Source organism: Populus nigra, chromosome 18 (assembly GCF_951802175.1).
Source record: "Populus nigra chromosome 18, ddPopNigr1.1, whole genome shotgun sequence".
Taxonomy (NCBI): domain Eukaryota; kingdom Viridiplantae; phylum Streptophyta; class Magnoliopsida; order Malpighiales; family Salicaceae; genus Populus; species Populus nigra.
Window position 1 is genome coordinate 1,801,201 of NC_084869.1, and position 26,799 is coordinate 1,827,999.

Genomic DNA, 26,799 nt, shown 5'->3' on the forward strand with positions numbered 1-26,799 from the left:
TACGCAAAAATTGCTCCGGGCATGGTTTTTTTTTTAATTATTATTATTAATTTGGTGTCCGAGTCAGTTTGTACATACCTCGACTTATCCCACATGCCTTAAAGTTAATGATCATGTAAGCCTTCAATGACCCTGAGATTTGTGAAACTCAAACTGATAACCTCTAGAAAGCAAATCTAAACTACACCTCTTAGACTTACTCCGAGCATAGTTATTTAACTTGATTTGTAGCAAGTTTCAAGTTATGTAATAGATAAATTAATTAAAAAATAAAAATGATATCGTTTAAATTTTTAACTAGAATCAAATCACAAGTCAATTTAATTAATTAATTTATTTGACTAAAAACTTGTTTAGTATTGTGGTAGTAATTGATTTTTAAAGTATTTTTTACTTAAAAATATATCGAAATAATATTTTTTATTTTTTTAATTTTTTTTTAATATTGATATATTAAAATGATGAAAAGTTAAAAAAATTAGTTTAAATTAAAAATAAAATAAAATAAAATATTTTCAAAATAAAAAAACAAACAAATTATATATTTTTTGAATAATTTTTATACAAATGATGGGCTACAAACCAAGTCATGCACAGTTAAATTAACCATGGGCTTAGTTGTCCTGTGCGTTCAACCCTTCACAGACCCGTCTATATATGTACGAGGAGCTTGCAAGCTGAACACGACACGCCATTAAAGCCTGCAAAAGAGAGAATCAGAAGAAGAGAAAGACGAAAGGGAGACACTCTCTGCCTTTCTCTATCATTTCCCTTCCACTTTTGTCTTCCTGATCAACACAAATTCAGCCTCATAGTATTATTAGCAACGATAATACACTCTCTCACTTCTCTCACTGACATTTACACCAGGCAAGAACCTTTCTTTCTCTCTCTCTTAAGTTTTTTTTTTTTTCCATTCATTACTGTATTGTTTTATGATTTTTTTCTAGTTTTTTCATTTTTGGGTTTTTTTTTTCGAAGTGAATAAGTGAAGGTTTTTGCAACTTTACAGGCTTTGTTCTTGTGCCATTTTATAGTAAAACCTAGCCTTTTCTTGTTTGTTTCTCGAGAAAAAAATGATTTCTTGTTGTTTTTTATTAATTTCTTCAGGAAAGAAAGAAAAAAACATAAAGAAAACTACTGTTGGTAGTAAAAAAATGTTAATATTATTCTTTTTTGTTTTATTTTTTTCTCGGGAACCAAACAGACCCTTTTTTGTTTATTTTTTTTTGTTGCTGTCGTGCTTAATGAACAAGGTTGTACTAGTTGAATTTGACTTTTCTTTTGTATTTTTTTAAGAACCCAACTCATGATCTCATTCTTTTAGACATTTCTTGTTCTTTTTTTAATATTTTCTTAATAAATTATTTCTGTGCAGATATTAATATTTAATTTTTCCTTTTCTTAATAAACTACTGTTCTTTTTTGATATTGTTCAAAATGGAAATGAACTATTGCTTCTCGGATATTCAGAGAAATTAGCATTTGTTTCCGAATCAGAATCTTAATTATAGATTCTTGTATTTTTTTTGGTACTAAATCAATCACTAATTTGGAAATTATTGATTATTATGACTCTTGTCCTGTGATCATTGTGGTGTTTATTCATTAATGATATTCATCGTCTTAAAAATTTTCTTTGGAGAATCCTTTTCAATCTTTACTTTTTGAAAATAATGTGGCTTTCCTTTCTGAGGATGGGTTTTGATTATTATATAAATTGATCTCCTTTTTACTTGCTTGGTACTGCATACAGTTTCATACAGTTCTTTTGGTAATCTTTACTCATCATGTTTTGAATGATTGAATTTGCAGGTGTCTATGTGTTAAGTTTTGATTTTGCCATCATTGATTAACCACTATTATTAGTGTTGTTTTTGGTTTTTTACTTTTCCTTTGTGTTTTGTATTTACTGATTTTTCAGAATTCTGTGTGGTGTGTAGAGGCTGGAGCAGGAGAAGAAAAGGATAATCTATGGAGGGCGGCACAGGAAGAGGTTTGGAATGCCAGAAGACTATGGATGGGAAGGCGAATAATGGGAATGGTTCAGAGAAGGCTATTCCTTCTTGTTGCCTGAAGGCTAGGGCTTCTGCCCCTGAGCTTGACGCAAAATGCCATTCTACTGTTGTTTCTGGGTGGTTCTCGGAATCTCATTCTTGCTCTGGTATCTTTTACTTATTTTCTCTCCTTTTCCAGTTCCAGTTTTTTGTTTTCTTGTTATTTATTTGGGGATATTTTGGTTTAAATTGGTTGCTATTGATGACCCTCTTTTTTTGTAGGCAAAACTAGCAAAAAGGTTTACTTCAACAACCCCATGTGGCCTGGTATGTATCACTCCTCTTATGCATGTCCATTGAATGCAATAATGTCTTCACTTGTTGGTCTTTTCTATGCTTATTTGGGTTGTGTTTTATCGATGACAGTAAATCACCTGCAACTTCATATTTTTGTATTGAATTCTGAAATTTGTGATGTGAATAGAAATCTCCCAATATCATTTTGTGACCCTTTTTATTGCTGAAATTAATTTTAAAACATTGCACAACAGAGAACCTTTGGGGGGAAAAAAAAAAAATCAGGAACAGAGAATGCCAGAGGTCCAACCTGCCGCATTAAGCTCCCACAACAGAGTTCTTTTTATGCGAACTTATTTTTTCTTTTTCTCTACTGCAGAAAATGTTGCCTTATATTGACTATTTATCATCTATAAAATTTTTTGCCCTTCTCATTATTTTCTTGCGATGAATAGAAATGGCTACTCTTGTCTCTTTTTGAGTTGCTCACTGCATCCATGGTTTGTGTTTTTGGGTATCCATCTGCAGGAGAAGCACATACACTGGAAGTGAAAGAGATTTTATACAAGGGAAAGTCAGAGTATCAAGAGGTCTTGGTTTTTGAGGTTCGGCCATCTCAACTCTATATACTTCACTGATTTTATGAAATCTCCTTGTTCTGTTGTTTGCCTCCCTCCCTCCTTGAGTGTGCGCTAATATGTCTACCTAGATTTGCTGCATTGGTTTTTATATGATTTGGCTGATACAGAGTTGTTTGTTCGCAGTCAACATCATATGGGAAAGTGCTTGTTCTTGATGGTATTGTTCAATTGACTGAGAAAGATGAATGCGCATACCAGGAGATGATCGCCCATCTTCCCCTTTGTTCGATTCCATCTCCCAAAACTGTATGAAACAGTGCTATTTTTTTCCAGCTTTTCAATGATTTAGATGTGCAGAAGCTACTCTATCACCCTCTTGTATGTTAATTACTGTCCGGAGTAGTTATTTTTGCAACATATATGTTTTTTTTATGCCAAGTGCCTGTTTGTTGGAACTTTAGGAGGAGATTTTGAAATGAAAGATGAAACATTTACTTCTCTTTTTTCTCACACTTATACTTGTCAACAAAATATTACAACTTCCATTCCAAAGAAAGAAATAAAGTTGCCTTTCATTCTGAAATCATAAAATAAAATAGCAAAAGCGTAAGAAAATGAGAGTAGAATGAAACTGGAGTTTAAGATAAGCTGGAGTCTTTAATCTGAAATTCATGAGATGGCATGCAATTGCCTTTCCTCTAACCTGATATGAATCCTGATAAGATGCCATTGTAGTTGTTTCAAAATAGTAATTTACCTTGCTTTAGTTCTTGTATTTCCTGTTTAGAACCTCATGGAAATGTTTTAGGTCTTCTGTCATCATACCTTGTTTCTCTGCCATCTTTCTTTCTTTTGGTAACCTTACAGCCAAAATTTGACTGGTTGCGTGGAAACAGCATCTAGTTGTTTCAAATTTTGTGTAATTAATTTCATTTTCATGTTTGGTTCACTCTCATTTCACGCAATTAATAATGCAGGTTTTGGTTGTTGGTGGTGGTGATGGTGGTGTTCTTAGGGAAATTTCTCGCCATAGTTCTGTGGAACATATTGATATTTGTGAAATAGATCAGATGGTTATAGATGTAAGTGCTGATTTGGTGAAACCCTTCTTGCATCACAAGTACCATTCTGCTCCGTCTAACTCCTTCAAAATACTGTAGGTGTCTAAGAAGTTTTTTCCACAATTGGCTGTTGGATTTGAGGATCCTCGGGTCCGACTTCATGTGGGTGATGGTATGCTCAAACAATATTTTCATGTTTCCTTTTTCTACACTTTGTCCCAGTTATATAAAGACTTCATTATTTGTGCATGAGTTTTCCTTGGGTTAATTGAAGTGAATTGAACTGATATTAGCTGATCTTGCTTCTGAAAACTTTACAGCTGTAGATTTTCTCCGGTCAACTCCTGAAGGGAAGTATGATGCTATTATTGTTGATTCCTCAGACCCTGTAGGTATGCTCTAGAATATGAATAATTGTTCTTTTTCTTTAGAGTTTATAACACCAGAAAGGAAACCAGGATGTGTGGCCTGTGACTGATTGAGGTAGAATCATGTTTCAGAACTACGGAATTGTGCGGATGAATGGATTTTGTGTGACTTCTGGTTTCTGGTTCAATATGCTTGAAAACTTTTGCTAGAGACTATCATATGGGTTTTAGATATAACTGTTTGGTTCTCGGTTCCCTAATCTGCTTCTATAGTTGAGAACTGAATTATTTGAAAACTTGGTTTCTGTGATCTTCAGAGAAACTTCCGTTGTTTTATGGTTAATGCATTTAGGAATGTTGCTCATGGGATTCCTCTTCTTGATTAAGGTCCTGCTCAAGAGCTAGTAGAGAAGCCATTTTTCGAGACAATAGCTAGAGCATTAAGGCCTGGTGGTGTCCTCTGTAACATGGCAGAAAGTATGTGGCTTCATACACATCTTATTGAGGATGTGATCTCTATTTGCCGTGAAACATTTAAGGGTTCTGTTCATTATGCCTGGGCAAGTGTTCCAACATATCCAAGGTAATGATGAGCTCTATTTATTGTCATACTTGCTTTTGCATTCTTCATCTCAAAAATATTTTTCTGACAATTGTGGGACCGATGGATGCTTTAATCATGGCCATTTGAAGTATACAGCTCTGCAACCACACCCTTTGCTGTGATTAAGATGAAAACACAATGCTGAGTAATCTCACTTTGTGCTCATGAATTTGAGATTTTGGTTTTTGTTAATGTTAGTAAATGGTCTCCCTGATTTTTGTCATCACAGTTTTGCCATTGTTCAATAGTTTATGAGGGAAATTCAAATGGGGTTTGGTGAAATAGGTTGCAGAGTATGAAATGATTCTTACCTGCTGTCTGTTGTTATCTGGCATGCAGTGGCGTGATCGGGTTTGTCCTCTGCTCAACAGAGGGCCCGCCTGTTGAGTTCTTGAATCCTGTCAATCCTATTGAGAAGTTAGAAGGTGCTACCAAGTATAAAAGAGAACTCAAGTACTATAACTCTGAGGTAGTAGCTCCTTCTTCAAGTTTGATTCTGAGTTAATGCCATCTCCTTGTTTCTTTATATCTCTAATGTTTATTTCAAAAACCCCAAATTTTGTATTTTTCTTTGTTTGCATCGTGGAAACGAGATTCTGTCATTGATATCCTTGTTGAACCAATGGTAACTGCATGTCATGGAGTTGAATATTGTTTAATAGAGCTGAATATTGTTTGTGACATTTTCTTGACAGGTTCACTCAGCTGCCTTTGCATTGCCAACATTTTTGAAGAAGGAGGTGAGCTTGCTCCAAGATCAAGGGAGGTGAGCTTGCTCCGCGATCCCCAGCAAAAGCACTGCTTCCACGTTTTGTAGTCATTGAGTGGCGTTGGCCATTGGATTTTTACGATAAGGTGGATTTCTCGTGAATGGGCAATAGATATCAAGTGATTAAAACTAGTACAAATGTAGATGCATGTGAGAGCACTTGCTCAGCCTTTAATAGTTTAGTGAGAATTTTATTCTAGCATATATCATCATGGTTTCTACACGTACTTGATTAGTACAAGACCTATCTTTAATAATTCCCTGATGCTGTGTCTTGTGGGATAATGGCTGTCAACTGTTATCTGATTTTGTTGTGGACTGATGCCTTAATGTAAGCAAATCAGCTATTATTAATTCATAATTTTTGCTTTTAACGTTATCATCTTGATTCTAGCAGTGAGAGACTTGATGTTGAGGTTTTGGCTTGAGTAGCGAGTGACCTCGTACAATATTGTCTCATCTCAAATTTGATTGGACATGAGTGGCTGGTTTGCTTAAGATTTAATTCCTGTATCTGAAACTGGTTGGAAGATAGCTTAATAATACCACAAAAAGAAGTGGATCTCAAAAGCCATTGGAAAGAAGAAGATGTGGCTGCTGATGGTCTAAAAGCTACATCGGCCGTCTCTTCTTTGAAAATCCCGTAAATCCTACTTGCATTTCACTCTCTGTTTTTTGTTTTTTTTTGTCATTTCTATATATTCATAGTCGTTTCACGAAAGATTTGATTTTCACTAACAATCAAGTCCAAATTCTGTGGAATGCTATTTCATTATGAAAAGTGTTTTCACGATTTTTTCAAACATGAAACTACGATAGGAACTCACTAAATTGATTACTACGTGTGTGTTTGTTTTTTGAAAAGTAATTTTTATAAAATTATTTTTTAAATTTTTTTGTGTTTGTTTGCCATTAAAAAAATTGATCAACAGAAAATACTTTCTAGTCAAAAATAAAATTTTAACTTGGTTTTTAGAAAAGTGTTTTTCTGAAAAATTTGGGCGGAAAATACTTTACAAAAATTGTGAAAAATTTAGAAATGTCATATTATTTGTTGATTATATCAAATTTGATCCTCAAATTTTTTATTGCTATATATATTTTGTTTTGAATATTTATTTTTTAATTTCATCTCTTAAAATTTAATTTTTATATTAACTTTGATCCTCATTTTTATAATTGTAATTTGTTTTTCCCCTATCATTTTTTTATTGGAATTTTTTATCTATCAAATTTGATTCTCATTCTTTTAATTATTACTTATTTTATTTAAAATAATTTATGAAATGTTAATTATTATTATTTTAATTTCTTCATCTTTCAATTTTGATTATTATTTATTTTATTTGAGATAATTTATGAAATTATATATTTTTTTCCAATTTCATTCTCATTTAACTTTTTAATTTATAAGATTTGTTCCTTATTATTTTAATAAACTTGAGAAAAATAAAATATTAATAAGTTATTTTCTAGCTTATTTTCTATGACATAACCAAATACTGAAAAGCGTTTTTCAATTTATTTTCTATTACACTATTAAACATCAGAAAATAATTCACTTTTCCTGAATTTACTTTCTAAAATAAAACTATTTTCCAGTAAACAAACAGGATCTAAGATGTATTCTCAGGAAAGATGAGGATGGTTGGAATAGAATTAAAAGTGAAGGAGAATGTAATTAGTATCCCTTGTACAATGAAATTACCATATCAAAGATATAAAATTAATTTTAATAATATTAAAAGCAAGGCAAAACCTATTTTAATATCTATCATGGAAGGAAATTAATCTATTACTATATCAAAGATGTAAAGTTAATTTTAATAATAGATAGGATAAAATATAAATAAATATTAAGTTAATAATAAAACTAAACTCCTATTTATTTATAAATAAAATATATTTTAAAAAATAATTATTACCCCATTCCCGATTAAACTTTAAATTTAATCATCGAACAAAATTAAAAACTTTAAAAGCTCTTCTTTTTTTTTTAAAAAAAAAAATTGCAATATAATGTAGGGCTGAGCATTTTTGGTTCGGTCCGGTTTTGGACCAAAATAAACAACCAAACCGATTTTTTTTTTTTAGTTTTGGAACCGAACCAAACCGAAAACCGGTTCAAACCGATTAATTTCGGTTCGGTTCGGGTTTTTTCCCTTCCAAACCGGTTCAAACTGAAATTACTCCGGTTGAGTTTTTTCTGGGCTTTTTATCGACAACATTTTTCAACACTTCTGTTTTGTACTTGCTTCTATTTTCCAGAAAATCAACTTCAATTTTTGTTTTGATAGATCCTTGCCCAGAAGTTAAACCCAGCAAAAGAATACACAAAACAAAACAAAAAAAATATCCCTGGTTGTGACTGCTTTCTTTGCAGTTAGGTTAGCTAGTACACTCTTTCCTATTCTTCAAGCTCAATGAGCTTAGAGTGTCGTTACACCCCTTCAATTAGAATAGATCTTGATTTAGTGTCCTTTCTTCCTGGGTTTTGGAATTTCCTGAAAAGTGTGAAATAAGAGTGGTTAGAAGTAGGAATCGTTGGAACTAGATGAAAGCCTAGGATAGCCTTAAGAAGCGATTTCAAACACTACTTACAAAATTTTGTAATAGGATAGCCTCAAGACTGAAATTCTTAAACCTTTCTTTTCATATTCCCGCGCTGTCTGAGATGAGAGATGAGAGACAGAGAACATGGAGGAGAAGGAGAGAGATTTGAGAGATGAGAGATGAGAAGCAGAGAGCATGGAGAAGAAGACAATGCACAAAACTTTTAAGAGATGAGAGGCAGAGAGAAGGGAGAGGCGGCGACTGAGAAAGTGAGAATAGTGATTTAAGTTTAGGTTAGGGTTAGAAAATATGCTATTTATACTTTTTTTTTTTCAAGAGCTAGCTTAGTTGAACCGGGCCGGTTCGGTTCGGTTCAATCGATTTTAGATTTTAAAAATCGAAACCGAACCGAACTGGAAATATTTTGTGATTTTCTAATCGATTTAATCGATTTTTTTTTATAATTCGAATTTTTTAGTTATTTTTTTCTAGTTTTCTCGGTTTTCTTGGTTTTCTAGTTTTTTTTGCTCATCCCTAGTATAATGTAGCCTTATTGCATGATTAGATTTAGGAAACGACAAAAAGTCAAAATTAAATTGGCAAGTAAAGAAGCGGGCCCTACGAATCCCCATTTAGATTCTGCCACGTAATGTAGCTGGATCGAATCTAGCACACGCCCACCACACTCCTTTTTATCTGCAGAAAATTCAGAGCTTCCTCTCAAACCAGAAACGCTGCCGCTTCTCTTCTGCTCTCTATTAATCCTCACCAATCTGTTACAAAGAAAGGTACCCTTTTCTACAAAGATCCTTACTTTTCTATAAATTTCATTTCTTTTTCATTTTTTTTTTGCTGATATTGGAAAAAGGCCTAGAAAGATGTCAGGTGTTAGTTCATTTTCAACAAGTCTAGTCACAAATCCAACTTCAAGACTTCCTCATCATGTATGTAAATCTCTTAACTCCCTTTTGTTCTTTTTAGTGAATTTCATCTTTTAGTATTTTTTTTGGTTTTTTTTTTTGTGGAAATTTGATTCTCTAATTGTTTATTAGTATTGCAAAAATTTATGAGCGATGCGCCTGTGCAATCTTGACTATTTGGGACCCACATAGAATATGTCCATGGGTTCTTGTTATGGCCTACAGGCACTCATGGCTGAGATTGCACCTTTTGGAGTTTTATTAGTGTTTATGGAATTTTGAATGGATGGATTATTCGAATTTCTTTTTTGTTTTTCAGGCCATTCAATGTACTGAGTTCCTGGGGTTTGTGCCTAAGGGGAGGCCTATAAATGTGACTTTGAGTTGGAGGTTTCCTGTTAGAACACAAGTTGGTGTAATTCAGTTGTTTGGTTTGCATAAGACGAAGTTGAAACTGAAAAGTTTTGCCTTTTCTGTTCCTAATGAGAATGATCAAGCTGGATTATGTGATTCGGGCACTTGCACTGGCGATGAAATGCCTGTTCCTTTTGAAAATGATGAGAATTTGAAGGGCCCAGATGAAGAAATTGTTTCTTCTGTTTTGGGTACAGACGTGGATTTATTGCGGACTGTTGAGCATCTGGGCAATAAAGGGAGTGTTGTTGAAAAGTTAAAGGCTGTTTACTTGCATGTACTGGCATCTGAACAATGGAATGCTTCTCAACTCAAATTGTGTCACAGGTACTTTTTTGTTGTTTACAACGTTGGTTGTGTATTGTTGAGGTCATGTTATGGAAGACAATCAAATTAGCTTAAACGGTGTTATGATATTCGACCATTACATAATGTTGTTTATAAGATCACAGGTAATTTTGATGATAATCTTGTAATAGAAATATCCATACGTGTCTATGTAGATATGTGTTGACAAGAGAAAGATTGTTTCATGCTCCTTTGTATGCATCATTACTCGAGCTGATATTCTAATAACATTCAGTAATTGAAATCTTTGGCTTCTTTCCTGCTTTAATTATGATGATACACGCAACTTTTAATTTTATTGCTTTATGAATTATCTGGGTTGTGCAAAAGCTATGTGGTTAAACATGCTTGTTGACCTAGGCTCTCTGTCTTATCTTGAGCTTTATTTTTTCTGCTTCCTTCAATTTTCGCCTTCTAATGCTTGGGCCCTTTCAGAAATTACTTGGATAGTGCAACAAACTTGATACATTATCTGGCTTTGAGGTGCCTTGACATTCAGCAACTGAAAGAAGATCTCACTTTGGTCGGTCTCATGAATTTGGAGATTATCAATTTGCATGTTCTTTCAAGTCTTAATGCCAGTATTCGACTTTTGGAGGCCTTGAAATCAAATTCTTTGAACCCCAAAGATAGTGTTAGTGCAGGAATTTTCACAGAGAAAAGATTAGACCCACAGAATGATGGAAAATTCACAATACAAACAATGAGGAAGAAGGCCTCCTCCAACAGTGAGTTCTTGTTGGGCCGTCTACAAGATGGCAGAACTACTCACATCATGGTAACAGTTGGCCAAGAAGCTACCGAGAATGAAACATTTATCACTGATCTCATCAAGGCAGGTACTTCCATTATTCGCATCAATTGTGCTCATGGAAATCCTAGCATCTGGAGTGAGATAATCAAAAGAGTGAAAGAAAGTTCCCAGATGCTGGAAAAACCTTGTCGAATTCTCATGGATTTAGCAGGACCAAAGCTCCGAACAGGGAAGCTGAAGTCTGGTCCATCTGTAGTCAAAATATCTCCCAAGAAAAATGCTTCAGGAAATGTGGTATTCCCTGCTCAAGTTTGGTTGTCTCGCAGAGAAGCAGGTCCTCCTCCTACTCATTTGTCTCCGGATGCAGTCCTGTTCGTAGATGACCAACAATTTCTCAGTGAGCTTGAGATAGGTGACACTATAAGATTCAGTGATGCTAGAGGGAAGAAAAGGCTGCTTCGAATTTCCAAAAAAATTCATGTTTTCTCTGGTACTGGATGTGTGGCTGAGTGTACTAGGACTGCTTATGTTCAGTCCGGAACAGAACTTCACGTGAAGGGAAAGAAAAGGAGGTCACAACTTGGGAAAGTAGTGGATGTCCCAGCTATAGAGCCGTATATCAGACTGAGAGTTGGAGACTTGCTAGTCATTTCACGATGCAGCTCTTCCGAACTAGATGAAATGCATGTGTCTATGAGTGGCACTCATAAGATCACTTGCTCTTCTGGCTATCTGTTTGATTCAGTCACACCTGGTGAACCAATTGCTTTTGATGATGGAAAGATTTGGGGAGTCATAAAAGGAACAGATATATCTGAAATCATTGTCTCTATCACCCATGCTAGTCCAAAAGGCAGTAAACTTGGATCCGACAAATCCATTAATATCCCAGAGAGTAATATTCGGTTTGAAGGCCTGACATCAAAGGATCTTATGGATCTTGAATTTGTTGCTGCCCATGCTGATATTGTAGGTGTTTCTTTTGTTAGAGATATTCATGACATTGTTGTGCTCCGCCAAGAACTGGAGAAGCGCAAACTTCAAAACCTTGGGGTTATTTTGAAAATCGAGACAAAGAGTGGGTTTGAGAATTTGCCTCTTATACTTTTGGAGGCAATGAAGTCCTCAAATCCTTTAGGGGTCATGATTGCTAGAGGAGATCTAGCCGTGGAGTGTGGATGGGAAATATTGGCTGATATGCAAGAAGAAATTATTTCTCTTTGCGGTGCCGCCCATATACCAGTTGTTTGGGCAACTCAGGTCTTAGAGTCGCTTGTGAAGTCTGGTGTTCCTACCAGAGCTGAGATCACTGATGCGGCCCATGGAAGGAGGTAACTATCAACATTTCGACTTAAGTTTATTAGGCAGCAGACCCTTAAGTTTATATCAACATTTCGTTTCTTGCAGTCCATCCTGTCCCAAAGCCCTCTTAAAATCTATGTAACCACAGTAAGCCAGTAAAGTCCATAGTGATTAGATAACCTGTTCATGCTTTAAGATAATTACCAACAATCTTTCAGATTTATACACAGTTTTCTTAGAAGATTTTCTGATTCTATTTTTTCTCATCTCCATGGCAGGGTAAAATGTGTCATGTTAAACAAAGGGAAACACATTGTGAAAGCAGTTTCAACTTTGGATAACATCCTCCATTCGAAATCAGCAGAAAGGAAAGTAGACGTAAAGCCCGTTATACTCTCTAGCCACCAATTGCGTTAAAAAGTTGGTCTTTTCTAGTGGATATCTGTCTCTTTGATTTTGGAAAGCAGAAGAGGGGTTGGCATATCTAAACCCTAATCTTGTAAATATCTTTAGTTAAAATAAAAATTTGGGGATTTGTCACTGTAGTTTGCTACTTTGTTAATTTATTATAGACAATGAGGGTGTTTTTCTTTTCCTCTGTTTTCCATGTGTGAAACAATGAGGTCTCTTAATGGAAAATTGATGAGTTGATCAGAAAGTAGAAATCCACTGCATTTTGAACTCCGCAGTAATTGATTCTAAAAGATCTACATAATGCAGGTCTTCCTCTCCCATTTTATACAAGAAAATGATGCAAGGATCTTGAATTAATAGCCAAATCACAAGTCTTTTCATGAATTGAAGGATAATCAGGAATTTCCTTTGAAGTCTAAAAGCTTGCTTGAGAGTTAGGTAGAGGTAAGTTACTTTGTTGGAAAGTGGATATTTCAGACACAAACAATGCAAGCTCAAAAGAGCAAAGGAAGACTCAGCCATAGTTTTGGATAGCAATTACACTGGATGCAACTGTTTAATTCCAAGAAGTGTTCCTATCAGAAAGGAGGATCGTCACATTGTAAAACAAATTCAGCCATGGTTTTGGTGTATCATAGTATATTGATTTCAGCAGCATATAAAACGCATACCTTAGTTTTTTTCTCCTTGTCATCCGCTGTTTGGAAGCTCAATCTTTGACTTGCAGACACAGAGATTTCACGTCAGAAGATGGCCCGTGCTCAGTTAAAGGCACTATTGGACTACCTGAAGCAGCAATGTCGCTTTCTTTGGTTTCTGGAGTTATAGGAGCCATTTTTACAGGAGCAGTTGATGAAGACGTGACAGTTATCAGGTTTCGAGAAAGCGCTGATTGTGCTTCTTCAACCACTGGTTTGACCATGTATCTCAATCGGTGAACCATCCTCAAAAACACTGCGAACCACAACATCACATCTGTTTTTGTTTGCAAGGACAGTGCCGAAACAAACTTGGAAAATCTTAGTTTTCTGAAGCTCATTAACCAGATCTCGTGGAAGCTGATATGGATCATCATAACCATCTTCGACAACCAAGTAAATCTTCGAAAGAAAATTCAGCTATCCTACCGATCATCAGACACTCTTATTGCTCGTTTTCATTGTCAACTATACAACTGATCTTGTACCTAAAAGAGCAAAATATAAAAGCAATTTTACTTTCATCCTTTACATAAAATTGAATGCGCAAGAAGGTTCAAAGTGAATAAAAGGCAGGATTAAGAACAGCGAAGGAATTTAAATATTTTAGAGCAAAACAGCTAATCCCATATGTCAAAGTTGAGTCAGATTGTGGTCAGGAAGAGTTGCTTGCAAAAACAAGTCTGGTTTCAGTATCTAGTATGCATAAGTCACTACATGGCAAGGTATAATTTATAAAAATGAAAGGCAGTCCATAGTATAAATAAGCTGGTAAGATATCGATGAAGGGACGTGAAGTACAAAAAAGACATGGATGATGATGATGATGAATCAGGTAAATTTTCCCTGATTCTAAAACCTAAGAAGACAATTATGATTGGAAGGGGTGATGTTTCCAGAGCAGCTTGATCAAAACGCCTTGCAGCGTCGCCCCATAGAGTGATGCGGAGCTCCAGTTTGCTGTTCACATTAAGATGTGTAAATAATAGTAAGTGCTAGATATTGGAAAATATATTATGGCTAATTAACTGGTAAATTCTTTATCGTATAAAGATTCTTTTTTACCTTGCATTTTCGATGATGAACTCTCCTTTATCCTCTAACCTTCCATCTTGGAGCTATTTTTGTTCAGGAGGCAGAAAGAAAAGCTTTCGAAACTGCCATAAACATCTTTTCTAGAGAAAACAAAGATTGAAATACCAACAACTTTGAGACACCTTTTGGCAAGCTACTCAGCACATCTTTATACACTGTTTTTTCGCATATTCATTTCCAATCTGATCATTGTTATATATAGCTGATCATGAACAACAGCAGGTTCAGGAAGATTCCTCAATAACACTATACGATCTCCGACTTTCGAAGATAATTTGTGTTGGGGGGGTCCCATTAAGTTGAAGATTGCGGAGAAACTCAGGTGGATGCACAATATTAAGATTTTCAGCATCTCCTGATGGAGAGCAAATAGAATCAGAGCTGAAGTAAATGTGCTCTTTTGTGGGTAACAAATTGAGAACAAGCTCATTGACTTCAGCAACAGCATCATTTCCAGGACAGGTGACCCCATCCCATAAGCAGCAGTCTGTACCCTTTCTCCATGACTCTGTCTAGGGATATTGACAACCCTCCAAAAAAGCATAAATATTAATGGAAAAGGATTGTTTGGATTGAAGCAGAGAAAGGCTTTGGTCATGAGCACACAAATGAGTAGAAGAGGAGTGATTTGAGGAGAATGATGATGAAATTGTTGTATGAAAATGCAAGAGAAACAAAATGGAACAGAGAAATTGAGTGAGTGATAATGAATAATACCTCATCTTCTCTTTTCAGGATTCAAAGTATATTTGGAATGTTGAACGAGATCTTTCGGTTGGGAGAGATGTGAAATCAAGATGATCACTAGTACTATTTATAGACAAACCAAACTTGATTGTGCTATTCAATTTCTGTAGCAAGCAAGAACCAATCTTGAGCACCAACGACTTAGTTGCCCTTTATCTTGACCCCAAAGTCTTTGCTTCTTGAATATAAATCAAATTGTGACAGCTTAATTTTAGTGTTCAGACATGTTTTTCCGAAGAGTATTTAGCAATGAAATTTCTGCGAAGCTTGCTTTGCCCACCAACAAGGAAAACCAATCTTCATTTGGTCTGTCCTTTACCTTGACCTCCAAGTCTTCGAAACCTGGATATATTGTCCACCGAGCGGTGCTGAAAATGGAACTGAAGGTTGAATTATTCAATTGCAAATATTAGGGAGTGCGTAACTTCTGTTTTTTTGGTGTATTTGACATGAAAATCATTAAATTTAATGTTTTTTTATGCTTTTTAAAAGTTTTAATGTGTTAATATATATATATATATATATATATATATATATATCATTTTAATATATTTTTAAATAAAAAATATATTTGACGAGAATTATCACCGAAATTCTGAATCAGCCTAGTTAGTTGTGTTTCTTTTTTTTTAATTTCACAAGTTGAACATTCATCAACAAACAAAAGTATTTTTAACCTGGAATGTGCAATCCCTCCACTAGATAACAAAAGAGACGCAATCTCGGAAGAAGAGGCAAGAACGAGCACCGTGAACTTTTAATACCTAATTCTCGCTATTATGGTATGCCACAGAAAGTTTTTTCATGTCCCCCCATGGCCATACACCATAGTATTCAAATGTCAAAGTCTGAACCGAAAGAGAGGGAGAGTGGTCTCGAACAGGTTCTAAAATTACTACAACAAATCACTTCATGTTCAAGTGGCTTACTTTGAGATCTTGAGATCTTACACCTCACTCACCATAGCTCCGATTCCGGTGATATTCTGCTCATTGCAGAGCTGGCATGTTATACTATACGTAGCATGGAAGTATTGACACTATTAAAAAAAGAATATGAGAACTTAAGCCTCTAAAATGAGCCTATCGACCACTGTTCGAATTTTTCGTGTTCATGTGGCCTACTTTGAGATCTGATATTTCACTCATCATATTCCCGGTTTTGATGATCCTGGGCTCTTTGAAAAGCTAACATGGTAGAATAAACATAACAGCATAGGTGCCACACCAATTCAAAAGTGCATGTATTATATTGCAAACCCTAAAAATAAGTCAAACCACCATTGTTGCAGAAACCTCAAATGCGAAAATCTCAGCAGTGCAATTAATACCATTTTTTTCAGATTTATTCCATTACCAAAGTTAATGTTAGGTGCAGATTTCATGTCTTTTGGTATTGTTTACGGAAGGTTGTAAATTATGAACATAAAACGAACTCAAACACAAATTATTATTTCTCAATACACACATTCTGTTCTAATCTGAAGTTGTGAACATAAGTTCCTCTATCATAGAGCATCAAATTAAAATTCCATGGCCTAATATGTCTTCTACAATGAGTTGCCATGAACGACTATAATTCGAGTTTATACCAAAAACTCATACAAACAACCATATAAACCAACCAAAAGCAATAACAAATACCATTGTAGGAAAATCAAAATCAATCAGGGAAAGCCCTAAGACTTTTGTTATTACACGTGCTTATATAACCAGTGTAATCACACAAGAAAAACACACATTTTTAAGTAGAGAGGTTTCTATATTTTCTACAGAGAAGTTTTCCTATTTTCTTACAATTATTAGTTCTATGTCAATTTGTTTTATTACAAACTAACATATTTTAATAATTTCTATGAATTCAAAATCCTGAAAAATTACATGAAACTTAAATTTTAAGTTTGTCCCACCAAGCAACCCAGTCTCAATCCGAGTTCAACAGATAGTTTGCACATTCATACACAATTCTATGCATTAAATTTAAATTCGTTACATCCTGTTAGATTTTTCCATTGGAAATTGTGAACATAAATCAATTCAGGAAAAGATGACAAAAACAATTGGACACTTACATATACAACATGATATACACATATAGACCTCGTAACACCCAACCAACTACAGCAATCTACTATAACGTTGTCCCAACCTCTTCTTGGTGTTGTTTTTTTCCCTATTTTTTTATCAGAAGCACAAAATCATGAAAAGTGGCCTACCTTTCCAATCATTCTTCAGAAGTAAAATCAGGCTCTGCTGGCTTCTGCAGCAGCATGGGTGGAACTCTATCTGGCACCCTTGCCTTGCGATTGCCACCGCGTCGTAGAGCACGCAAAATGTTAGCAGCGAATCTTGAGGCATATATTGTAGCACCTAAACTTGGTGAACTCTCGTTAGCTTTGGCTAATGCATCTTGCAATCTATTTTCCTCTTGCCGGAGAGACTCTTCGAGCTTCTTTTTACTATAGCGACGCCATGCAGCCTGTATAAAACAAGCAGCCCATGTTCTCCACTGCTGCGAGTAAAACCTGAAAGTGTGTCGGAGCTGCTTACTGTGAAGCCGCCGGAATTGAGAAGCAACAAATTTCAAGTCATCAGCCATTAGAGCGAAGGCTTCAACTTCTGTAATGGTTCTAACTGTTCTAGTTGAGATGGGCAGATTAGAAGAGGATTGGGGATCTAAAGCCCATGTGAGAAGTTCCTCTCCACAGAAGTCACCGGCCTTAAGGTACTCAGAGTTGAAGAAGCCAGTTCTTCCACCATTGGTGGTTATGGTTAATAGCTTGCCCCGCATAACAAAGAGCATTTCATCAACTGGGTCTCCCTCACGAACAATGTAGCTCTCCTCTGTGTATAGGACTGGCTTGAGACGGTCACACAATGCATCTAGTAATTGTTCGTCCATTTTTTCAAACATCGGCACCTGAGAAGCGCACACAGAAAATGAGAACAGAATAAGCATCAAGTAATCACCCAACGATGCAAGGAAATTCAACTCAGTAATTTCTGGCAGCCTTTCTTCTTTGTGAGTCATGGGGTATGCATGCGTATTAAAATGACTAGTTAAGACATCCATTTTGAGGCATGAACTGAGTGGTCATTAAGAACTTGAACCACTTCATATAACACTTGCGGGTTTTTTCCCCATTAGGAATCAACTAAAAAATAAACCCTTTTCCACGAAGGCAGGTTTAGCAGGATTGCCATGACACAACTACACAAGTCATCTCCAGTAACAGTACTAAACAGTACTCAAGATTTACAATGAAAATGCAGGTTAACTAGCATCTCAAGAAAATGCTACTCAAAGATGTTAATTACAAAATGAACAAGTCAAGCTATCTATTATCCCTCCCCAGAAAAGAAGCGGTTTTTTGTTAATATAAAAAGTTCATTATATAGAGAGAAAGATTCCAGAGCGGCTAAAAGCAGTGTACTGCAACAGCTCAGTAAAAGCACAAAAGCTGGAAACAATATACATAATCTTTAAATGTAAGCATTTTTTTCTCTGAACGGAATACATACTAACACGAGTGAATACACAGAAAGAGAAGGCACATGAAATAAATTGCAAAATTACACTATAGGCTACTGATCCAAAGAACATTTCCAATGAGAAGTGATTAAGCCAACATTTGCAGGTAGTAGAAAATAAGTAGGAAGGGAAAAATTGGTCTAATCAAGATCATATGTGCAACACCAATGGAAAACTACAAAAAAGAGGAAGAACTCACTCTCATGAGCAGAGCCAAGCAGAGGTGACGTTTAATGTCCCTTCTAAGGTCCTTGGGAAGATTATGAACAAGCATCTCTTCATCAACACCTCTAGTTTCTTGCCATCTGTATTGTTCATACCGTCTGATCCGTTCCCTTATATTATCAGGAAGCAAGCGATGGGACATCCACTGTTCTGCATCTCTTCTTTTGATTCTCATTTCCTCCAATCTTGTAGTTGTGGATTGCAAATAAGTCTGATTAAGAGTAGTTTCAGTTCATCAACTCATAAAATATATAGAGGGCGTAAAATTAAAAGCTGTCTCAACCATTTCACTCACTAATATCACATGCTTGATTGGAAACTAAACTATTAATGAACTTTCAAGAGCCCATGTTCCTTAAAAAGTCCAAAAATCAAGATGGCACCCCTTTGATAATGAAAAAGCAAACCACCCAAGGAGCGTGTCATTGGTGACAATGGTGCACAAGAATCCTACATACTATTCTTAAAGCAGCATGGCAGATACTTGTTCTTTTTTCTTCTTTTTTTCAAAAGTAAGAATTAAAATTGAAAAAAAAAGGATGAGAAAGTAAAAAAAATAAATGCAACCACCTTCATATTATTAATGAGATTCCGCTTGCGATTAAGCTACCCTCCTAATAAACATCAAATTCAACCTATACAAGTCCTTTTAATTACTGATCAAAGAATGCTTGATCAGGTGTTTGTGGGCCTCGATTTTGAGATCATAGCATGTAAGCATAAGATGTATGCTCCCAACAATTAAAAATTGAATGAAATCCTGCTTGATATTAGAAACCAGTTCAACTCTATCCTCTGCATATAATTGCATTTCGAAGAGCTATCAAATAAAGAAAAGAACACCAACCTGCATATTTCCAATGAGAAATGAAAATAGTACCAAGCCGGAGATAGAAATGAAAACTGCAAAGCAGATTTCCCAAACGTAGGTACTTGTTTTAAGATTTTGACCAAGAGAACTGCAAAAGGCACACATGAGATATCAGAGAACCCTTTTAATACCATTAACAAAACAAAAAAATTCTGCTAAGTCATTGTGCATCAAGCATCAAGCATCAAGACACAAATTACTATTTATTGTAATAGTGTAATTACAAATTTTCCCTTGGAAAAAAAAACAATGTACTAAGCTTTAGGGGTAAAATTGTCTTTTTACCATGACACAATTGTCTTTAACATATTGTATGGGATTATATTTGTTAATTTTCTTTTTATGCACAGTAAAATTACTACTTTAGCCTTGGAATAAAAAAATTTAATGCTTTTAGCTCACCGGTGTTTTTGTCCTTTAATTTTTTTCGGGAATAGTACAATTACTTTGATGTCCTTGAAGACAAAAACAATACAACTCTCCCAAAAAGAGTTTTTTTTTTGGTCATTTTACATTGATTTTGTTGTGGATTTGGAGGCCGCTCAGGGGTATTATTGTAATTGGCATATATTAAATATTATTTTAAAAAGACTTGTAGGTATGTGTGAAGTTTTCTGGTCACTAATCGCCGCCTTCCGAAGCGGCATTTGGAAGATCTCGGTGCCCTCCACATGGTGGTGCGGCGCATGTATCAGAAGTGCCACTGGTTTAGCGCTGGAAACCTTTTCTTCCTTTTCCTTCTCTCCTTACCTCGAAATTTGCACCGCCCTTACAAAATTTTAGAGCAACCCCTTCAATTTCTTGTTCTTTTACATTTGGTCCATATCCTTTTTATTACAATTTTTTTATTTTCTAATAAGCTATAAAATTACAAAAAAAATTTCAATTCCACCCCACTTTTTAATCTGTGAATAATCTATCAAATTACAAAAGAATCTTAATTTCACCCCCCTATTATTTTTTAATCGTTGAAATTTGATCTTCATTCCTTTAATTGTTATTTATTTTGTTTGTGATCATTTTTTTTAGTTGTGTTTTTAAATTCCATCATCCTTGGGCTTTTTTCTATCAAATTTTATCTCCATTATTTTTGTTGCTTTTTTTTTTCTTTTGGAAGTTTTTTTATTAATTTTTTTTCCAAGATGTCATCCTTTAAAATTAAATTTATTGTAAGTTAAGCTTCATGAATAAAGCCAAGACCTATGCAGAACATAAACCACAATATTTCTATAAGAACATTCTAGGGTTTGCAACTACAAATTACCAGGTTAGTTATGACGTTTATTTTGATGACGATTATAATGTTAGTTATGGTAGCAACAATGAAAGTAATGATCCATAGGATGCCCTCATTGAAAAGCCCAAAGTAAAGTCAATTTAGAAAAGAATATCATAGTAGCAATTCAACAAAAGGAATACATTGGTATATGATATGTTGATCCCTTTTGACTGTGTGCTTGATAGAACCTCAAATCTAAGCTTTTGCAAAGATTATATGTTGGTTGTGTATGTTGGCAATGAAAGGTTGTGCTGCCCAAGACAACAACGGGTGAGGAATAAATTACAAGGTCAAGTTTGTTGTGCTAGTGTTACCATATGTTAAAGGAAACATTAGTTTTGATATGTACTTGAAATGCCAAAGGAAAAAGGTTGGCAACTCTTGATTGGACACGAGATTGAGGCAATAATGATTTCAACTTGAGGACGAGTTTCTTCATGCCCGGATAGAATGATGCAAGAGCTTCATTCAGAATTTATTTTATTATATTTTTAACATTAGGATTACTTCATTAAGCTAGGGTCATGCGATTAGAATGTGAATTTTTAAAGTATTTCCTTTGTAGGCCATGTAGTTTTTCTCGGAGACTAAGACTAGGAATCATTTTCCTACAAGGATATGGAGCTTAAACAAATATAAATAAACTTCTAGGATTCTAAAAGGTAGTTCTTTGTTATTCTATCAATCTATTCAGCTTCTAGAGGTTTCTTATGAACCCTAAATTCTATTATTTTGTTCCAACTTCAATTTTTATACTAGTTTTAACCATTATTCTGCTGCAATTTCTGTTTTCTACTGCTTCCCTCTTCCCACACTACATCAAATGTGAGAATAAGTTAAATGAAAAAAGAAATGTCCCATGTCCTTGGCATAAATCCCACCATGTCCCCTCCACCAGGGATCACTTCAAGTGTAAGACAGCGACTAAGGGCACTGAATGATGTAGCACAAACACCACACACCCAATTGAACAAAGCAAGACATCTTCATGAAGAAAGCATATACATATACATACCTCAGGTTTTGCAGGCCCCACCAAAAACAGTAAAAGAACTTCTGTGGAAAATCCATGGATGACGAAACAACACCAGACTGAAGGGCATCAAGGAATATTCCAAAATTGAAGACTGTTTCATTTGGGGTTGTTATCGGGCAATAATTATCCAGAAATGAGAGATTTTCAACACCACCTTCTCTGTCACAAAACAAAAGTCCACGCCTGCATCCATCTTGTTTCCCACAGGCTTGTCTCCAACAATTTGTTTCTCGTTCTATTGAAAACAAATACCAAAAGGCTCCAAGTACCTAAAATTTGAGCTAAACCAATTAGTACTCCAAATATTATGCTCAGGCCAGAAGATGCACTTCCAATTACAACTAATTGTTCGGACTCAAAATAAATAAATAAATTGGCATAATACAGCATGCGGAATTTAACCAAATTTTAGTAAGAAATCAATTCATGAAAGACAATGACAAAAGCTAAAAAACAATTATGAAATGTTATGACCACTTTCATTTTCGTCTTCTATTATCCATCAAACCAACTATCATTACTTGTTCAATAGAGTGAGTCAAGCACCAAATCCATGCCAATAAAATGAGAGAGAGAAAAGAGGATATGAGCACAGGTCAAGATCATATAAAACATTAAAATGTATAAAACATGAATGCAGTGCATGTCAAATTAAAGGACAAGCTAATGAATTGTCCAAGTAAACAAATGGAAAAATTGCAGAGTTACTGAAATAATTGTATAATGAAAAGTGAATATCATTATATATAGCAGTACACATAGTTGATCATCCTTTTGATGCCACCTAAGTTTACAATGCATTCCCTTGAAACTTTTATTATTATTGTAGTTGTTTGGTAATTAGAGTTTATTTGGCCAACTCATCTTCAGTTGATCTCAATAAAAACTACAGTATGGATAGTTTATGAAACAGAAAAAATACAAGTGGTGCATGCATGTAAATTTCTCTCATCTATTTTACAATAAAATGGATACCAGTTGAGTAAATCAAACTCACATGACTCGCAAGCATATACAGAAAAAGATTAAATGCAGCTCCAGCCCATGCAGTTTCTGTAAGGATGCCAGAAGTTGTAACTTCCTTATATAATGGATAAATTCGCATAAACCTTGGAACATACTGGAAGATGACAACAAATTTTAACACATTCTTTGTATTCAAGTATCTTGAGCCGGCCATTTTTGGAATGATAATTAAAATCACCACCTGGACATTGAGCAGCAAGTTAGAAGCCCACAAATAACATCAAACTCTATAAATAGCAATGTCGACTAAGCCAACATTATGACATGTAAAAGTTTCCCAAGTGCAATAATCTTGAAACTATTGTTCTTCAAACAGCTTGCTTTGATAAAATGCCAAATTATGTGTTTAGTTTGGGGCAATAAAGCTATCCTCCTGGTTTCTGCCACATGGATAGTGTGCATGTGTCTCACAGTACAACTAGCACGCGATTGATTAAAAGGATATACAAGAACTTCAATAATTGGATGTTGAATTTCCATAGATTTCCCCACAGATATATCATATAACAATCTCAAATAATCCCGATTCACAGTTCAGGGTCCAAAAATGAGGTCATAAACAGGAAACAAGTTCTTCCAAAGTCACCTTGAGAAAAATGAGATTGAGGCCAAATGAATATAGTCCTCTTTGTAAGTACCATCTGACAAGTATGCCACAAAGAGTGTATAGGCAGGGCAAAGAAGTTTATTTTACCTGCGGGAGTGGAAGAACTGCGAGAATGTCAATTAAGAAATATGATGACAGATATCTCTTAGCTATTGCCCAAGTATCCTCGACCAAAACACCTCTTCCAAATACCCGGGATGAGGGAGCAATGAATCCAGTGCGAAATTGAAAGATAATATGTAGCATATAAAAGATATCCGTGAAAGAACGCAAAACACTTGCTGTAATCTCCATCGTGCGGTCCAAAGAAAGACACTTCTTACCATCATCAATCACAGGGACATAGAAAAACAAAGGATCCAGTGAAACAGCAATCAAGCATGACAATACGAATATCTTGTTCCACTTTTGAAGGAAATGCCCTTGTGGGTCAAGAATTTTCTTTCTTGAAGCAACCTCACTGTTGAATGAATATGATTTTAATGATTTTCTAATCTTGTTAAAGCTTGAAGAGCCAGATTCCAATCCTCTTTGAAACTTCTCAGAAACTGAGCTTATTGTGGTTCTAATTTTTCCTGGATACATAACATTACTTGCAGAATAATTCCCTTCAGTACTTTTCTCTGATTTCCAATCTTGAAACCTGAACAACACACCACCAACATAATGGGTTACCCTCACTCTAAACCATCTACTTAAATTGGAACATCCTATATGCAATCAGCAACCACAAGAAGCATAAATTGTGTCAATGAAATCATATAACATTTAAAGATCACACCTGGATGCAAACTATTAGATGTGAAATAACAATAGCGATGAAAGATGGTTGGGGAGAAAGGAAACAGGGAGTCACATGGGCAGTTAAAAGTTGCTAGTAACAAATTACAGAACAGTCCATTCTTATTATAAGATCTATGATAAGTGGCGATTTCAATGTTGGTGCCAATATAACAACAAAACTCGGTAAGCTAATATTAGGCCATAATTTCTACGAAGACATGTATGATGGAACAGTGATACAGAACTTCACTCTTAAAAGCAAGGAATTAGTACTCTTTCCAAGTAAACAAAATATTTCTCTTTTGCTTGCGTATGTAAGAAATGTACTTGTGAAATATTGCAATTGTTCCTTCAACTCCAGCATAAAAACGCCATAATACACTAAAGTTAACAAACATCTGTAGTGTAGAAAAGAACCAACCTCACAAACTTCTCTTGTGGATGATTCATGACTGTCTTATTTAAGTCGCAGTCCACGATGAAAAATTCAACCTTTGATCAATAAATTAAATCCAAGAAACTTCTTCACACACTGCACACTACAGTACTCAAATGCCAACCTCTGCAAGAAAGAACAACAGAGTAATACAAATTAAAAGAACTCGTATTAATGCAGTCCTGTTTCAACCCTGCTCCAGCAAATGCAACCCTACCCAGGTCATGAATATATTAACTCAAAAATGATAGAAACAATAACTCTAATGCCTAAAGGAGTGTTAAGACACAAAATGGGTTAAGTAACACTGGATAAAACAAATTCAGAAACATTATCCTCACAGATTTGCTGAATTTTTATAGACTCAAGGAAATGGTGTAGTTAATCAAAGACTTGAAAATTTAGAATTACATAAGGGTTACACCTTTAGAGATATTCCAAAAGACACACAAATGCAGATATGACACTAGCATCCTTCCAATAATAATATCTTGACAAGCAATAGACAGGTGCATACAATGAAGGTTTTTTTTTTCTTTTGAGAAAGTTACGTTTCGGGAAAAAAGATTTTTCAGTATCAAACAGATACCTAACAGTGATCAGAATTTGTAGCAAAAAGAAAACATCAGCAGAAGGGGGAGAAAAACTAAGATAAGCAGAACTAAAACACCCCAGAGGAAAATAAACTGAAACTCAACAAACAGAAGCAGATATATAGTACTTGTAAGAGAAAGACACGATTTATAAAGAATAAAGGAAGGGGTCTTAAGAGAGAAAGGAAGAGACATACCTGTGAAGAGCATGAAATCAAAGTGATCGATGAAAAACAAAAACTGGGTTTTGTCAGCTATTATCAAAGGACGATAAAAGGACTTGCTTTTTCTGAAATCATTCATGTGATTGAGGAAAGGAGGAAGTTTCCTGGAAAATGTGTATAGGTCCCATCTTTGAAGCTTTTACCCTCTCTCTTACTGGTTTGGCTTATTATACTTTAGTTTAGATAGAGGAAAAAAAAAGAGAGAGAGTCCAAAGGGAGTTGCTGTCAAAGGGGGTGGCTGTCTGAGGCAGGAGCCTAAGACAAGTGTATTTTGGTACCGCGATGAAGGCTGTTTTTTTTAAAAAATAATTTTTATTTAAAAATATATTAAAAAAATATATTTTTTATTTTTAGCATCAATATGATAAATATTTTTAAAAACAATAAAAAAATATTAATTTAATATTTAATATATTTTTAAAACATATCTAATTACAAACATAATTTTAAATAGCTCTAAAATTCATTCAGTCAATTCTAATGGTGGTAAGATGATTATATGTAAAAGTGATTATATTTAAAAATATACTAAAATAATTTTTTTAATGTTAATATATTGAAATTATTGTAGAACATCTAATAATATTAAAAATATATAAATTTTTTATGGTTTTGATATGATGTTTTTAATTTTTTTTATTGTTTTAATATGTTAATATTAAAGAATTATTTTAAAGCATTATAAATAAAATGGCTTTTTGAACTTTTCTATTGTCTATATAATCTTTGCTTGTTATAATTTACATGAGCTATTAGCTTTTATTTTATTTCATTTATTCACAGGATTGGAATCGTTTCTTTATTTAAACATTATTTTTTTAAAAGCTTAGGTCAACCAATCATAATAATGTGATTAAATTATTTTCTTAATTTAATAGGAGGTCTAACATTTTTCTCACGCACATAATATTAGCGTATTATATTCCTTCAGGCCATCAATTTTTCACTGGTCAACTTTCTTGCCATCTTGCCAGAAAATCCACACCATGATACTGCCAAGCTACTTGCAATTTTAAAGAGGTCGAAAAAATAAAAAATAAAATAGAAATTAAAAAATATCTCTTTACAACAAAAAGTCAAAATAATCTCAATTTGATTTATATTATAATACTACTATGATTTATTGGCTAAATGGTTTGAATTTCTTGTATATTTTATGAAAAGACGTTATCTTTTATAATTTTTCATACTAAACACAACTTAGCAAGTATTTTATAACTAAAACACCTTTTGTTTTTCAAGTGAAAAAGTATTTTTAAAAAATAA

The 26,799-nt window shown here is 34.5% G+C and overlaps 3 protein-coding genes across 6 annotated transcripts; 2 read left to right on the top strand and 1 right to left on the bottom strand.

Annotated features, from left to right (window-relative positions):
• Positions 1-653: 653 nt before the first annotated feature.
• LOC133678951 (spermine synthase-like) lies at positions 654-6,051 on the top strand. Of its 3 annotated transcripts, none has more exons than XM_062101482.1 (11): positions 654-870; positions 1,925-2,164; positions 2,280-2,324; positions 2,823-2,899; positions 3,059-3,181; positions 3,853-3,957; positions 4,036-4,108; positions 4,257-4,328; positions 4,692-4,887; positions 5,248-5,377; positions 5,604-6,051. In XM_062101482.1, the coding sequence occupies exons 2-11, from the start codon at positions 1,975-1,977 to the stop codon at positions 5,676-5,678; spliced, it is 1,086 nt and encodes a 361-aa protein (XP_061957466.1). In that variant the 5' UTR covers positions 654-870; positions 1,925-1,974; the 3' UTR covers positions 5,679-6,051. The 3 variants fall into 3 exon arrangements, with proteins under 3 accessions (XP_061957466.1, XP_061957465.1, XP_061957467.1); XM_062101481.1 differs by having other exon boundaries at positions 656-870; positions 1,944-2,164; XM_062101483.1 differs by lacking the exon at positions 654-870 and adding an exon at positions 1,429-1,532 and having other exon boundaries at positions 1,944-2,164.
• A 2,885-nt stretch (positions 6,052-8,936) lies between these two features.
• Positions 8,937-12,562, top strand: LOC133678661 (plastidial pyruvate kinase 4, chloroplastic). The gene is made up of 4 exons (XM_062101077.1): positions 8,937-9,174; positions 9,470-9,891; positions 10,348-11,997; positions 12,247-12,562. The coding sequence occupies exons 1-4, from the start codon at positions 9,109-9,111 to the stop codon at positions 12,383-12,385; spliced, it is 2,277 nt and encodes a 758-aa protein (XP_061957061.1). The 5' UTR covers positions 8,937-9,108; the 3' UTR covers positions 12,386-12,562.
• A 4,305-nt stretch (positions 12,563-16,867) lies between these two features.
• On the bottom strand, positions 16,868-25,740 carry LOC133678662 (cyclic nucleotide-gated ion channel 1-like). 2 transcript variants are annotated; one of them, XM_062101078.1, is made up of 8 exons: positions 25,507-25,740; positions 24,702-24,842; positions 23,585-24,140; positions 22,862-23,071; positions 21,844-22,133; positions 19,526-19,637; positions 18,653-18,889; positions 16,868-17,841 (listed from the first exon to the last, which is right to left on the bottom strand). In XM_062101078.1, the coding sequence occupies exons 2-8, from the start codon at positions 24,728-24,730 to the stop codon at positions 17,146-17,148; spliced, it is 2,130 nt and encodes a 709-aa protein (XP_061957062.1). In that variant the 5' UTR covers positions 24,731-24,842; positions 25,507-25,740; the 3' UTR covers positions 16,868-17,145. The 2 variants fall into 2 exon arrangements, with proteins under 2 accessions (XP_061957062.1, XP_061957063.1); XM_062101079.1 differs by lacking the exon at positions 25,507-25,740 and adding an exon at positions 25,306-25,448.
• Between the last annotated feature and the right edge of the window lie 1,059 nt (positions 25,741-26,799).